This window comes from Pundamilia nyererei, unplaced genomic scaffold (genome assembly GCF_000239375.1).
Source record: "Pundamilia nyererei isolate P.nyererei 1_Seehausen unplaced genomic scaffold, PunNye1.0 scaffold00121, whole genome shotgun sequence".
NCBI classification, from domain to species: domain Eukaryota; kingdom Metazoa; phylum Chordata; class Actinopteri; order Cichliformes; family Cichlidae; genus Pundamilia; species Pundamilia nyererei.
The window spans coordinates 60,398-76,724 of NW_005187522.1; the positions used below are offsets into that span (position 1 = coordinate 60,398).

Below are 16,327 nucleotides of genomic sequence, written 5' to 3' on the forward strand. Positions count from 1 at the left end.
ATAAGGATATAAGGATTGTTTTTTATACTTGGATAGCAATTGAAATAACACACCTTTTACCCTTGTACATCACATGTAATTATTCCCTAATAATGCTCTGCCAGGCCTTTAAAGCAGCCACCATTAGTTGCTGCTTGCTTGTGAGAAGCATGCTCTGTTGGGTTTAGATCAGCTGACTGACTTGGTTATTTAAGAACATCTTAAATAACCAACAGCTTTACTTTATCCATTTGTGAAGCTCTGTCCGATCAGTTTTCCAGGATTTGGCTAAATCTGAGCAGAGAGTTCATCCGGATGCTTCTATCATCAATAGCATTAATATCATCAATAAACACCAGTGACCCAGTCCCACTGGTAGCCAAACATGCTGATACCATAACACTGCCTTCACCATGTTTGTCGGATAATTTTTCGGATCGTTAATGTTTTTCTCTTTCTTTGCATTTTTCTTTTCCCATCATCCAAATTTATCTTACTTTCATTTCTCCAAAGATTTTTTTTCAGAACTGTGCACTCTATTTTAGATATTTTTGTGTCTAATCTGGGCTTTTTGTGTAAACAATAATTTGCACCTTGTTGCAAAGCATTTGTGTTTATATTCTTGAAGGTATTTCTTTTGATTGACCCTACAATAATAGTTTTGTTTCTAAATATGTTGAAAAAAGTATAATTTTATTTTTTGCTTAACAAAGGCTCGAGCTTTATTAGTGTAGCAGCTTCATCCAGGCATCATAAAAACATCATCGTGGTAACAAAGGTTCATACTTCAGCACAATGTGCCACCACAAAAAGGAGAATAACCAAAGGGGAAGTGAAAATACAAAATGCAGTGATAGATATTAAGGAAGAACTGGAAACAAAACACAACAAACCAAACAAAAAGAAAAACATCTGAATGCCTACTCCGTAAAGCAGGACATTATGTTACTACACTCAGGATGCACACAGCCCCCCCCCCCCCGGATCTGTCATAACATCATGAATTATAGCATTGGTAGCATCAGTCACCTCAGCTTCATTGGGTGAGACACAGGGTAACCATTCACTTGCACACATTTGCACCTACAGCCAATTTAGAATCACAAGATAAGATAACATGCCATTGGGTACGTTACTTGTTGGCTTAAAAGCCAGAAAACCTGGAGAGACTCCACGCAGCCTTGCAGTGAACATGCAAACTCTACACAGAAAATTCATTATGAATTTAACATATGTGTACAAATAAATAGAAGCACATTTCCTGCCTTTGCCTCTTCAGAGCAATATTCTTAATTCGTAACAAATATATCACTGAGTGTGATAGTAGACAATCTTGGGCTGTGTAGAATATTGCTGAATGCCTTTATCCTGATAACATTGTTACAGTATTATGGTACTGTAGTACTGTGAGGAACTTTGTGATTCTGACCCTTACTCAATCATAAGGAAGATGTCAAAGGCAACACTATAAATCCATATGTACTGCATCAAAGCTTGTGAATTACTGTTTCTCTGGATCACTAATGCTGATTCATGAAACATGTTTAGCAAATTGTCTTACACATTTCGTTCTTCCTATGGAGGGGAAGTGAATGGGACAGCTTTTTGCCGTGTCTGGAGTCTAACAGAAAGAGTGTGTGTTTGTGTGCTTTTGTGTATGTTGCCCTTCCTTCCTTCCTGTCCACCCACGTACCAGTAGCAAAATGTTGAAATGTGCCAATGTGAAACATGAGACTTTCTCAATGAAGGGGGGGAAACAGAGTCATGTCAGAGATATTAAGGTTGCCTCCTTTTCATGTTCAGGCACATAAGTCCTCTGCTTGCAATGCATGGACATTGTCTGCTGCTCTGAGACTGATTGGAGGAATGATGCTCCCAAGAATATCTCTAGCAGTCTTTGGCCTCTTCATCACAACATGCCAATGCTCAACAACAAATGGTACAGTATAAGCTCAAACATTTGATTTAACGATTTGTCATGACCAAGCCTTGAGAAACCCCACAATTGTTTGGGAAATATATTTATATATTAGGATGTTTATTGATTCAAACACGGCTTTCATTAAAGGCTTGTTTGAATCCATACTGGAATAAACTTTGTGCAACAGGCTGATCTTTTTTTTAAAACTTTCCCCTTTGCAGATTCCCCGTTTTCACTCGTGAACAAAGCCACTGGTTTTTGTTTGCTGAAAAGGGTTAGCCGCTGCCTTGACCTACGCTGGACGACTGATGACCGGCTTTATGTTACCACAACTAAAAAATGCCTGGGAGCTCAGGGCAAAAGTATAGGAAGTGAAGTGAGCCTGTATGACTGTGATGACAAGAGCGACCTGCAAAAGTGGGAATGCAGGAATGGAACTCTGCTTGCCCTCAAAAATAATAATTTATTCATTGAGATGAAAGCTGATGAAACAATTGCTCTCTCAAAAACAACAGGACCAAATAACCAGTTCACAATTACAGGGACCTCAAGCGGTGCTTGTACAAGAACATACAGAGGTATAGTATAAAACATATGCTTTTATGTGTAAGTGTGCATTTGTCTATAGCCACTTGACCCAACCTGAAGCCTTTTCTTTTCACCTCCAGAGTTATTTACCATTGAGGGAAATGCATTCGGAAAGATCTGCATGTTTCCCTTCCTTTACAAAGACCGGTGGTATGGAGACTGCACTACATTTGACTCCTCAACAAAGCGACCATGGTGTGCAGTTGAAACAAAATTTGAACGTGAACAGTGGGGATACTGCCCAACCACTTGTGAGTTTGTCAAATTTCAACATCACTGGAGTGAAAATGTAAGAATTATTTGAATTAATTTTTTTTTCTGTCAAAATACAGCCACAGATCATTGGAGAAAAAATCTCATAACAGGAGCATATTACCAGCTGAACATACAGTCATCTCTGACTTGGGGACAAGCTGATACCAGCTGTAAACAGCAGGCTGCCTCCTTGGTCAGTATTGTGGAGCCCAGTGAGCAAGCTTTGATCTCAGGTGAGGTGCCACCTGGTGGATATTTGCCAGAGCTCAAACAGATGCAGCTTTTTGAATTTTAAATGAAATAATCAAGATTTTGGATTACAAATACTTCTGATGTTGCATGAACCTGCACTATATTTTAGTATTTATCTGTGTTATTCCTACCAACTGACTTTTGTAAAGCTGATATTTTAATTCAGGAAAGAAAAACAAGTGCTTTTCTTTTTTCGTCCCGCTGTCTCGTAAACACTTGAACACACAGCATTATTGGGAGCAGGGAGAAAAAAACTTTGGATTGGGTTAGTTTTGGACCCAGAACATGGTTGGCAGTGGACTGATGGCAAACCTTTCCGTTATCTGCGATGGGATTCTGGTAAGTCCTCCCTGCAAGGACGAAGTTCCTTTCAGCAATAATCCTCAAAACATCTGAGCGATCTGGAAATTAACTGAAAAGTTGCAGAAAATTACAGTGTTAAGCAAATATAATCTGTTAGCCTAACTCCTGTGACAACTAGACTCTTAGAGTAAAAGGTTTTTCAAGAATTCATGTACGTAAGAAGTACAACAGTCTAAACCTAAAAAAACCAACAACTAAATATTCATTCATGTCTCCAAGTTTCGGCTAATTATTACACATTTTTATCTTTTTAACAACTAATACAGTATTTTCATTTTCTATCCGTCTTTTGTTAGTTTTTCTAAATGCTAAATACTACCAATATTGTTACAAATTACTCAAAGATTTAAAGTACTCCTAAAATTCTTATTGTGCATGATTGGGTAATGTGTGAGTGTTAACCATCATCATTATTATCTTGATTTAGGGAATCCACTTCCTAATCCAGGACACAACTGTGCAATTCTTGACACTGCTGGAGAGCACTCTTGGCAAAGTTCATCCTGTACCAAGAAAATGGGCTACATCTGCTACAAAGATGGGGTCCCACCAGCACCTCCACAAAGTATATAAAAAAATTCTATTCTGTTTTACCGCGATTTGAATATTTCTCTAGATTGCAGTAGTTTCTTGGGGGACATCAGAAGTGAAGTTCTTATATATTTGTTCTTTTCATCATCAGTTGAACAAGGATTTTGCTCAACACCTTGGATTCCCTACAATGGCCACTGTTTTCATCTTCAGCGTAATGCTCAAACATGGTCTGGCGCTCAGAAAGCTTGTCGTGCAGAAGGCGGCGACTTAGCGACCGTCCGAAATGTGGAGGATCAAAGCTTTGTGATCTCTCAGCTTGGATACGGTATGTGGCAATCATATCTCCATGAAATAATGTTAATACAAAACAGATTCCCAACAGCAAATATATTTCATACATTTAACAAGGTGCACATGTGCTGAGATTGAACATATCAGTTTCCAGTTTGTAATTCACTAATAGCATCCTTAAACTCTTTATTGTTGTGGCAGGATATGGTAAACTTTAGGGATATTTTGTGGTTTAAAAAAAGTACACAGGCTAGGTCACAACATCTTTATTTGCATTTAATTTAAATCGTGTTTTTTAAAACTCTAACTAAACTGTCTATCTCACCTAAACCTAATCAAAATGTGTATTCCACCTAATCCAGTTTCTATTTACACCTACTGAGTTTATTCAAGTTTGTCTTTAATTAAAACCAAAATGTTTACTAATACATAAACAGCCAGTGATATATGAATAACAATATATGAATAACAGTTTCACTTCGTAATATCACTGAGAGAGTGCTGTATTCATCCCTATATCATAATTGTTTTTACTCTGGCAAATAATAAAAAAAATACTGAATTTTGTATAAAAGACTAATTATTAAGAAAGCCTTAACAGATGAGAATGACATGCACACTTTACACATAATAACTGGCAGCATGACTGTACATTTAGGAGTGACAATAGAGATCATGTCATTCATTCAGCTCTAGCGTGCTGCCAAATGTCAAATATTTCCACGCATGTGTGAGCTGTTGATTTTTTCATATGTTAAAGTACGATTTAGACAATGCCTGTCGCTCTTTACCAGTCTATGAACTGTACAAGTAATTTTCAGTGCAATGGGGAAATTTGAGCTTCTGGCTGATATTTGGTCCATTATTTTTCTGTAGCATCCACTGATGAGCTTTGGATTGGACTGAATGACATTAGGACAGAGGGACTGTTTGATTGGAGTGACCAGTCTCATGTGTCCTTCACCAGCTGGGAATATGGAAAACCAGGACTCTCCACTGATGGAGATGACTGTGTTCTCATCAGGGGAGAGGTAAGACCTTGTGCATATTTATTCATCTATATGTGTTTAGCTAGACAAATCATGCATGGAGGAAGCATAATCCACTACCCTTGATGTATTGATCTTCAAGAAAAAGTTTTGTAAGAAATATTAAACTGTATTTTTTGTGCTGTTTCTAGAGTACATGTTTTACAATACTGATATTTTACATATTTTTCTACCGTTTTAACTTAGTTGTGAGCTGCAGAATATTTTCTTCCGACATTTTTCTTCATAGTTTCCACACTGGTTTACAAAGTTGAATGTTATGAAATCAGTATCTTAGGTGTGGTAGACTGGTAAAGTAGATTCACTGTGAGAGAAAACACGACAAGACTCCTTTAGAATTAGAAGGCAATGCATTTACTTCTATAGCCATGTGTCATTCTTACGAAATATCTAAACTTTAAAACCTTTCATGATTTAAAGGTTTTGGGCAAGTTACAGGCTTTTTGGATGTGATAGTGTTTCACTGCAAATATAAGCACTTTGAGTGCTTAGCATTCTGAGAAATATACCAAAGCACCTTGGAGTAACTGTAATTACAGTGCTTTAAATATTTGAATTTTATCGATTCAGCAATCCAGCCCACAAATCTGCAAGGGTTTACAATGCTTTTGTTCTTGCAGAACGGGAACTGGGCAGATCGGTCATGTGATGAGCAACATGGCTTTATCTGTATGAAGCAAAGTTCCACTGAAAGCACTGGAAATGAACCAGATATAGACATCGGATGTAAAGCTGTGAGTAATAACAAAGCATGATTAAGGTTCAAATTTCACTTTGTGAAATCAGTAGTACATTATAAAAAAACAGATTAAAAATAGATAAATGAAATTTTAATGTACTCCTCAGTTGTGATGTATTTACTCTCCTATAGGGATGGAAAAAACATGGCTCCTACTGCTACTTTGTAGGCACTGAGACAAAGACTTTCAGTCAAGCTAGTGAAGACTGCAAGAGTTCAAACTCATACTTAGCTGATGTTTCAAATGGGTAAGAAAACAACCAGTTCATCTTTGTTATAAATCACATAACGACTTCTTTGGGAAATCCACAAACATGCATGCAGATGCATGTGCGGCACGGTATATTAAAAATGACAAGAAATCCATGAATTGTATACATTTTTGCAGGGTGGATAATGCCTTCCTTGTCAGCTTGGTGGGGTTGAGACCAGAGAAACACTTCTGGATAGGGCTCTCAAATCAAAAGAATATTGATGCTTTTGAGTGGACCAACTCACCCACAGTAAGGTTCACTCACTGGAATAGTCAAATGCCAGGTATGGATGCATCTGAATTTCTGTACTTAAATATCAGGAATAAACTGCAGCCCAATAAGTTGCACATGACTATTGCTTTCCTCAATGCCCCAAGGTTACCAGCAGGGTTGTGTTGCCATGACAACTGGGGTTTTGGCTGGACTTTGGGACCTGCTTCCCTGCACCAACAAAGAAAAATATATCTGCAAGTACATGGCAGAGGGGATGGTTCCAACTGCTCCACCACCAACTGTAGCTCCTCCTAAATGTCCAGAGGGTTGGACTCGAGTGGGAACGAGAGCTATGTGCGCTAAGGTACAACCTTCGGTCAGCCTTGAGTGAACTCAAAGAAACTTTGTCTATTGTGGAGTATTTAGCACTGGCACTTTACAGCAATGCGATGTCAGCCAAAATATGCTATAAGTGTGAATGTGAGTGTAACTGGGTCTCTGTGTGTTAGTCCTATGATACACTAGCAACCTGTCAGTTTTAAGAATCTCTTCATTCATCACGATAGGGACTTGTTCTTCGTGTTTTGCATTCTATTTCTCCTTATTCCTCAGGACTCCATTCAGTGTTGTGCTCACAAAATGAAATTAAATTCAATTACCTTCAATTGCATGAACTATCTGCGGTTGAGAAATTTACAGAGTTGTTGTCTTGCGTTTCAAGTTTTTTACAGGTCCTCGCTCAGAAGAAAAGACTTGGTTTGAGGCCAGGGATTACTGCAGGGCCATTGGAGGAGATCTGCTTAGCATCCACAGTTCTGCTGAGCTACGACTGTTCAGGTACAGCATGACTTAGTCTACAATAACAACTACTGTTTATAATATCTTCTGTCAATTATTTTCCAGTCTAAATCATACAACCATTAGTTTATCCTAACATAAGATCAAACTCTAGACAATGATCATCTATGTGAAATAATCCTGTTTAAAAATATTCAGCATGCTGGCAAATATGTTTCACATTCACACAACACACCATGTTGGTGTTTTAACCTACTGAAAAAAAGCATTCATATAGTAGTACATTTCACACCTACTTATCTGACCTGTGTTCTATGCCAGCGGTCCCCAACCATTTTTGCACCACGGACCGGTTTATGCCCGACAATATTTTCACGGACCGGCAAATACAACAAAATACAACTAGTACCGGTACCGAAAAAAAGAAGATTTATTCATAACACACGTGAAAAGACCCAGGAAAACCGAGTTAACGATAAAAACGATAACAAAATAACGCTGAAAACCATACATTTCACACCTGAGCCTCAACTCTCGCGGCCCGGTACCAAACGACTCACGGACCGGTACCGGTCCGAGGCCCGGGGGTTGGGGACTGCTGTAGCAAATTCAGATGCACCACATTTTCGACTTTCATCACCTGAAGTACCACATCTTGCCTGTAGGGTGAAAACATATGGACATGTTTTAGCTTCTCTGATGAGACTGACACCATCAGCTAACTGCAAATGTAGCTAAAATGTTTGTTTTAGTACTTTAGAAGACAGTGAGAGTGTCGTTTCCTTTTTTGTACAGCAGAGGTGGAAAAGCCTGGATTGGACTTCACATTCCTGAAACAAGCACTGGTTATGCCTGGACTGATGGAAGTCCAGTAAGTTAATGGCATTCTGTTCTTGTTGTTCTTTTGTTTTTGGTCATTAAATCATTAAATGTTATTTTAATAAAATATTTACAATAACTCAACATAATATTGTTGTTTCTTATTGTTAACAGCTAGATTTCCAGCACTGGCAGGAAGGAGAACCAAACAATTTCAACAATGCAGAATCTTGTGCTGAGTTTGTGATACATAACTGGGATGAAGAAGGTTCCTGGAATGATTTGAACTGTGACAGTTACAATGACTGGTTGTGTCAGATCCGTGCAGGTATAGTTGACTGAATGCTGACCAGTCTCACTGCTGGAACATTTTTTAACTAACTTTTCATGTTCTTTTCTGTCTTCAGGGGTGAAGAGATTATTGTTAATATTCACAATATTATGTAATCTCTTCTTGCCATGATTTCAGTGTATATGATTGGAGAAATTGTCACTATTGTTGAAACACATTTCGGACTAAAAATAATGACTGCATTACAGTATACCGCAGTGTAGACTACAGAGTGCCACCACATGTTTACTGTTGCTTTCCTTTCCTTTGAATAAAATGGACTTCTGTCTGTGTTCTTGCAGGAGTGACTCCAAAACTACCTTCGAATAATACTGTGGTGGGTAAGTTCACATGAATTAACCTTGAACATAACCTGGGTGAATAACACATATGCACTACAACACCTGGATTGCGGATTTGCCCGAGTACAGCTTCATCCTTTTTGGTGGTTTTGCATTGTAGCTCAAACTTGCAATTTCCCAAAGCAGTCTGATAAATCATTTTCATTGTTACCTTTCAAATAAACAAACTTGTACTATAAATTATAAACAGTATTTTTTATAGAGCATGAGACCAATATAGAAAAAAACTAAGGAGGAAAAAGAGAGGTTATATTTAAAGATAAGGACTGCTTAGTGACACCTCATAAACTGATTGCATGTAATCATCAGCATTTTTACATATTGGATTTGTATATGATGTGTTTTGATAATTTCTATCCATTTTCATATTGTGGTGCTCATGATCAGTGTTATGCAAATGTAGTATATTAATTTGCATTTAAGCATGTGATGCTTAGATTAAGCATCCACCTTTTTACCATCTTTAAAGGTCTAGTATAAGGACAATATACAGTATACTGTTAGTATAGCTGTGAAACATCTGCATACATCATGTTGAATTCAGTTTTGTAAATCCACAAAGTGATGAAGTGATCAAACCCTGCACACTAAGAAAATCTACTGGAGAACACATTAAAAATTATTTGGTGGCGGTGTGGAGGCAAAGTCACGCTCTACGATGTGGACAACTGAAAATGGTTATTTTAAAAAAAGTTTTTTAACTACTTGTGTCCTACATAAAAGATTTAAGCAAAATTCATTCATTAGGTTTAGATTTAGATTGGAATGACATTTGTGTTCTCATGTAATAATAATATTATTTTAGAATGACATTAATACAGGACAAGGTTCAGTTACCTTTGCATAAAAAATAGGTGGTAGAATTGAGTGAGTGTGTAATGAACTTGAATTAGTATTTCAATTTCTACTGCAGTACTTTTTTTTTAAAACAAATATATCTGTACTTCTACTTGGGTAAAGAATGCTTGTACTTTACTTGCTCCACCTCTGATAATGACATCACTGAAGAAATTAATGAATAAAAATAAATTTTAGTTGAAAAATATTTGGGATGATCTGAATATCAATGGGATAGATTTTACATTTTATACCTTTTTATTCATTGTGTACCTTCAGCCCCCTTCAAAAGTCTGATGTGGCCACCAGGTGTTTTAGTTGCTCTTTTTTAAGGTTGGGTCTCCTTGGACAAACGGATCTGACCAAAAGATACGGTAGAACACTGACAAGTCTATCAATGTATTTCTAAACTTTTACAGAATTCAATACCACTTCGGATGGTTGGCTGGAGCGGAGAGGGAATCAGTATTATATTAACAGAATGTCAATGCCCATGGAAGATGCTCGTCACTTCTGTCAGCAGAGGCACAGTGACCTAGTATCTATAACCAGTAAAGAGGAAAATGTTTTCTTATGGAAACAGGTAAATATCTATGTATTTAATTTGTACTTTTTTGTTTTGTTTTATTAATACATTAGAGCAGGCTGAAAACATTAGAATGTGACACACACTAGAGATAATTGTGCATATTTATGTGTGTGTCTACAGATATCCAGAAGCTATGGGCGTTATTATATAGGTTTGTCTGTGGATCTTGATGGGTCAGCTTGGTGAGTAATCATTAATGCCATAAGGGGAAAAGGGAGCTTTTAGGCCAACTCATGATCATTGATAAGAAGTGCATTTCCTATTAGATTTGTAATGAGGTACATTTCCTTTTTTTTACTGGTTAAGTTTCAAATATCAGTTCAAAAGACCTGTCATTTGATCTAAAGAAGATTTTTCTTTTTTAGCCATCAGTGAACTTAATCCATGTGGTCACATGTTTGTTTATTTATTATGGAATAGAAATAGTGACACCATAATACAAAAAAGTCTAACATCAAATGATGAATATTTTCATATGATACAATTAAAAATTTAACCATAATTCTCTACATTAAGGTGGATGGATGGTACTCCAGTGTCATTTCGAAGATGGGATGAAGATCAACCCAGCACTAGTGGCTTTGATCAAAACTGTGTTTTTATGTCTTATCACATGGGTGAGTAAAAATGCGCTGAACGCTTGAATTGAAAAATGATCAAATCTAGACATGATGTCTGGATTAAAATAATTGATTAATGGATTAGGATAATGTTCCTAATGAATTCTTTGTTGATCTTATAGGCTTCTGGAGGACTTCTAATTGTGGAAGAGAGCTTTCATTTATTTGCAAGCGAGGAAGGATGTTGCCAACCAACACCACTGCAGCCCCAACAGTTGCTCCAACAGGTGGCTGCCCAAAAAGATGGATGAAATTTGGCACAAAGGTCAGACTTTTAAACCTTTATTTCAGAGAAGTTTTTAAAATGACAACATTACAGCAGAGGCCCACCATCAAATTTTACATTGAGCCTTTATTTGGCTTCAAATGTCAAGTTGATTCTTTAAAATGTAATAAATAACTAAATAAAACACGAATGAAGGAGAATGAAGGAAGCAGAAAGAAGTTTGTCGAATGTGGAGTGGCATTAAAAAAAGTCAGCAAATTTTGACCCCTCCATCTGTGTACTTCATTCAGTACTAATTATAAATGAGATCATCTAAAATACACAGGTTTCAGTGGTGAAATGTTTCACCTAAGTCTTATCATAATAATAATTACATTTCTTTTCTGCAGTGTTACAACATCTTTAACGAAAGGCAGATCACCTGGGAATATGCACGGTCAAAATGCAATGAGGTGGGAGGCAATTTAGTCTCTATACCTACAAGAAGTGTGCAAGGTTAGTTCTAATTGTGTTTTATTCAGATTTGGATTTAAACTTTAACTCTTTCCCCCTTAAATACCTACTAGGTGTATCCCTCGTTTCTCTTTTCTGGACTCAATGGTTTCTGTTCTATTTTAGGTCTGCTTCCAGAACAAAATTACTGGGTGTGCTTCTGAAGTTAGTGTGGTTGATCTCTGTCTGTACTTAGCGCTACATATTTCTAGGGCTAAGTTTGGTAAAACCTAAAGCCCATTCAAATGGTTGTCAAACCACATTTTTATTGGTGTATATTAAGGTTTCAAAACTCCTCATTAAGGGCACAGGAGAGGTCATTATGGAGGAAAGAGTTAAACATATCATACAGCTTATGAAGATGTGAATACTTTACCAAAAATGGAAAAGAAACCAGAAACCTACATTTAATATCTTGTGTCTGTATCTTCAATTTTCAGCATTTTTGATCACCAGAATGGTTCATACAGCATCTACAGACCTGTGGATTGGTTTGAATGCTATAAGCCAAGAGGGATTTTTCTGGACCGATGGGAAAAAAAGGCAATACACCAACTGGGGCTATTCTGTGAGTTCATTCAATCTCATACAGGTGTAATGTGAAGCTAATCCTTTGTACAACTATCAGTAGCTGTATTGTCATTTTACAGCTTGCTTTTGTATCATGATTTCACATTTTCAATTAAATTAAATTCAATTTCATTTATATAGCACCAAATCACAGCAGCAGTCGCCAATGTGCATTTCTTGTCGAGTTACAGATATATATTCAGTGATGCTATGATTTAATTGAACTACACAGAATTTAGTGTCAAGCTTTGACCAGCTTTTGAGTTTTCACTGACATTTTAAAGAAATATTTACACTAGCAAATTTTGATTTTAGAGACGTGAACAACCTTTTGGGATGGTGTATCCGCGATGGAATGAGGTAAACATAGTTTGAGCTATGCGTTGTGATTTGACAGGTAGGTGTGGTTATAGATGTGTCCAGTGATGCTGGGCTTGGTCAGAGGTCAATGTCAAACTCCAACCAAAAGTTTTTCTTCTCCCAGGAATAGAAATGTTAATGAAATATTAATAATGATCATTTTGATTGCAGAGACATCATCGTCATCCTGGCAGCTTTTATAAAAGATGGAATGAGGTAATGATTTTCCATATTAATTTAAGCATGTCACCACTGTTTGTATGCAACAAGTAATCTTAATTAATTGCACATTTTAAAAAAATAGATTTTAAAATCATGTTCACTTACCATTCTTACCCAGGATGAATGTGTTGTAATGAATGGAAATCCTGTTTTTGGGATTGGTAAATGGACAACAAGGTCTTGCAATGACACCAATGGATATATATGTCAACAGAATCTTGGTGAGTTCATCTCTTTGGAGTAGACATTTTCAGAGGCTAAACATAATTCATAAAATATTTTGTTCTCCTGCAGTCTCACCATTTAGGGGTAGGGTTAAGTAGCATTTGATCCAAATTCAAAAAGAGCTTCATTTCAAACATAAGCCTTAATTCTATTATTATATTTACATTTGAGCAAACAGGTGAAAATGTTATAGAGAGGTTGATGTAAACCCAGCTCTAACCCATAATGAGGTCATTGGAGATCTGGTGGATGTTAAGAAGTTAAATTGTTGTTGTACAACTGCATTCCAGTCGTAGTTCACTCATATCAATGTGTTTGGCCTGCTATGGGGAACAAATTTGCAAATAATGCACAACAAAATAAATAAAAAGTCCTGTTGACAGTTATAATGTTTGCAGTGGTGCAAAAAATGTGAATTAATCTCATGTCTAATTTTATTTTTGCTCTTAACAGATCCAAACATTAAAGCACCACCTGAAACCATAGATTATAATATCTATGAGACTCTGGGAAATGACAGCATCAAGATTATTACTCAAAATCTGACCTGGGATGATGCCCAGAAACGTTGTAACGCTGATAAAGCCAACTTGGCCAGCCTGCGAAATGACTGGACACAGGCATATGTTGAGCTACTGGCTATAAAACTCAATAGTCCTCTTTGGATTGGACTTAACAAACAGCAGGTACAAGGCTGCAACTATCCAAAATTACTATAAAAACTATAAAAAGTACTATAAAATGATTAAACATACAGGACACCTGAAAATAAGAGTTATACAGGGTTCTTGGTTATGTATGAAATAAGATGTGATAAAGTTATTAAATGACTTATTTTGGAAAATCATGACAAATGGCATATGACCCAAGATTGCTGACTTCTTAATAAAATCTAAATTTGTAATCTATATAACACATATTGGCAGAAGCAGTTTTAACAAGGTATGACAGACAGAAAACATCCCCCACAAAACTATTGATTTGACAACATCTGATCCATGTTTATTTTCAGACTGGAGGTTATTTTAAATATATTGATGGCTGGCATCTGAACAATGCCGGCTGGGCTGAATTTGAACCAAGCAGGGACAAACCTTGTGTGTATGTAGATGTGGATGGAAAATGGAGGACCGCTTTCTGCAATGTGACCATAAAAAGTGCCTGTATGCAGTCTACAGGTATGTTTTAACAAGTCAATGATTTTTCCTACATCTTTGGCATCTTGATTATACGTCTTAACGTCTATATTAGATATCACTAAATTGGCAACTGCTAGGTAACTGGCCAATGTCAAGCAATCTCTGCTTATTAATGTCTTTAGAAGGATGTAGTTAAAAGTAAGAGGCAGGATTTTCAATGCTCTGTGTTCTGATCATGTGAGAGTGACGAGAACAGAACTTTGATGGCCTGTGAGTGTTTGAGACCCATTACTGTCCATTAAATAAGAGCTATTTCAGAGGGCTTTTTTTCCTTAGCTGGCTGTTGGTCAGCTCAAGTGTTTTTCTTTTATTATTTACATTAATTTACAGTAACAGACATCGCAGAACATTTTGATCCCAGGAGGTAACCGTTTCACCAAGTCACAGTAAAACATTTTGTGATTCATTGAGCATTATTGCTTCTATTCTTCACAGAAGTGGCACCAACTGAGTCTGCAATATTTCCTGGAAATTGTCCTGAAGATACAGATCTAGAGTACCAACAGAGCTACACATGGCTGCCGTTTAGGGGTTATTGTTATTTGTTTATCCAAGATGAAATTGAATGGGCAGATGCAGCTAGCAGCTGTGTAAGGCATGGTAAGATACATGCTGAATAATTTTAGAATCACTATACAGTAAATATGTGGTGTTAAGATTAAGCCTAATATGTGTTTTCAACATTGTCACAACCAGTCGATTTTTGTTTTTAAGGTGGAGTGTTGGCTAGCATTGAAGATCCCTCCGAGCAAGAATTCATCAAAGGCTTTGTGACAAATTTCAAAGACAGACACAACTCTTTCTGGATTGGTCTGTTTAAAACTCATAAAGGTATGGCCACAATAAGTGTAATCTTTTAGTGTTTATAGAAAAACTATTTAATGAAACCATATTAACAATTTATTGACTTAATTGAAGAAACAAACTATAACCTCAAATCACCACTAAATCAGTACTGTTTATCATGTCTTTCTTGTCAGCAACTGTGTAGCCACATTCAGTGGGGTATTGGTAAGTTAGCAAAGTGAAAAAAGGAATACATTTCTGTTTGTCTCTAGGGACGTGGCTTTGGTTGGATAGAACTATTTTGGACTTCACTAACTGGGCTCCAGATGAGCCGGATTCTGATTTTGGAGCAATCCAAACCTCAGATGGGACTTGGAACTCGGGTCGCAGATGGCACGACAGACCATATATCTGTAAAACAGCCAAAGGTAAAATAATTGTGTCAATGTGAAGTAATTATATCCAATTATTTATTGAAGGAAAATGTTAACAAATGCACAACTATAATAATTTATAATTAATAATACTCATTACATGTGTTACTAAGCAGCTTGTTAGTACACCACACAGATGCCATCTACCATTGGATATCTTACATCTTACTTTACATTAATGCTAAAGTTTTATGGTTTACAGGAAAGAGAGAGCTAATAAACCTATATGTTTGCATTTTTACCATTTCTTTCTTTCTTTTCCTTTGTTTTTTTTTGCCACTAGTGATGCCTCAAACTTCAGGATCAAAAGATGGTAAGTTCTGTCTTTATATGGCTCTGTGTTGTTTAATTATATAACAATACTACTACTAATAATGTGAAACATTTAGTGAAAATTTGTGAAAATTTAAATCATGTTTTAAAATCTGAACTTACTTGCTTAAACCTGCAGGATCTAATGGAGATCAAGCTCATCAAACTCGTGTCCACACTACTGTGGTAGTTGTACTGGTGATTACGATCACTTCCACACTGGTAGTCATTGCATTTTTCCTCTACAAGAAGTCTCCTGGTCCCTTCCCCACATTTGAAAATCCACTGTACTTCAATGGTGAACGATCGCAACCTGATGTGCTTGACACCAATAAACTAATAGAGAATGCAGAAAACCCTGAACCAGTTTTAACTTTGTGATTTTAGGTAGGGTCTATTAGGATATAAACTTTACTGTGTTCCAAACTGATGCATTACACTTTGATGATTTATTATTTGGTTGTTTACTATATGCAGTAAATACATGCAATTATTTAACAGTAAGTCACTAAATGTGAGTTTCAGTGGAGGTGGCAACCTCATTACAGACCAATTTAAGCTCTAGGATGTCTGTATGAATAGGATTATTATTTGATTTGTGTCAAGGATATCAACAATTATCAAACACTCAGGTGAAGAAACAACACTTAGACACTTGGAGAGATTTTTAACGTGCACGGGTGAGAGCTCAACAGAGAGACTCACAC

At 36.7% G+C, this 16,327-nt stretch overlaps 1 protein-coding gene across 2 annotated transcripts; it reads left to right on the forward strand.

Moving 5' to 3' along the window:
• Positions 1 to 1,752: 1,752 nt before the first annotated feature.
• Positions 1,753 to 16,321, forward strand: LOC102205732 (macrophage mannose receptor 1-like). 2 transcript variants are annotated; one of them, XM_005742481.2, is made up of 32 exons: positions 1,753 to 1,918; positions 2,122 to 2,478; positions 2,569 to 2,739; positions 2,821 to 2,976; positions 3,224 to 3,334; positions 3,786 to 3,923; positions 4,041 to 4,217; positions 5,060 to 5,214; positions 5,853 to 5,966; positions 6,104 to 6,219; positions 6,360 to 6,508; positions 6,603 to 6,802; positions 7,160 to 7,275; positions 8,032 to 8,107; positions 8,230 to 8,383; positions 8,689 to 8,727; positions 10,005 to 10,168; positions 10,295 to 10,356; positions 10,691 to 10,791; positions 10,917 to 11,059; positions 11,410 to 11,515; positions 11,953 to 12,080; positions 12,398 to 12,442; positions 12,614 to 12,658; positions 12,783 to 12,885; positions 13,343 to 13,575; positions 13,902 to 14,067; positions 14,524 to 14,688; positions 14,803 to 14,919; positions 15,147 to 15,302; positions 15,592 to 15,621; positions 15,760 to 16,321. In XM_005742481.2, exons 1-32 carry the CDS (start codon positions 1,846 to 1,848, stop codon positions 15,999 to 16,001), a joined length of 4,308 nt encoding a protein of 1,435 aa, XP_005742538.2. In that variant the 5' UTR covers positions 1,753 to 1,845; the 3' UTR covers positions 16,002 to 16,321. The 2 variants fall into 2 exon arrangements, with proteins under 2 accessions (XP_005742538.2, XP_005742539.2); XM_005742482.2 differs by lacking the exon at positions 12,614 to 12,658.
• Positions 16,322 to 16,327: the final 6 nt, after the last annotated feature.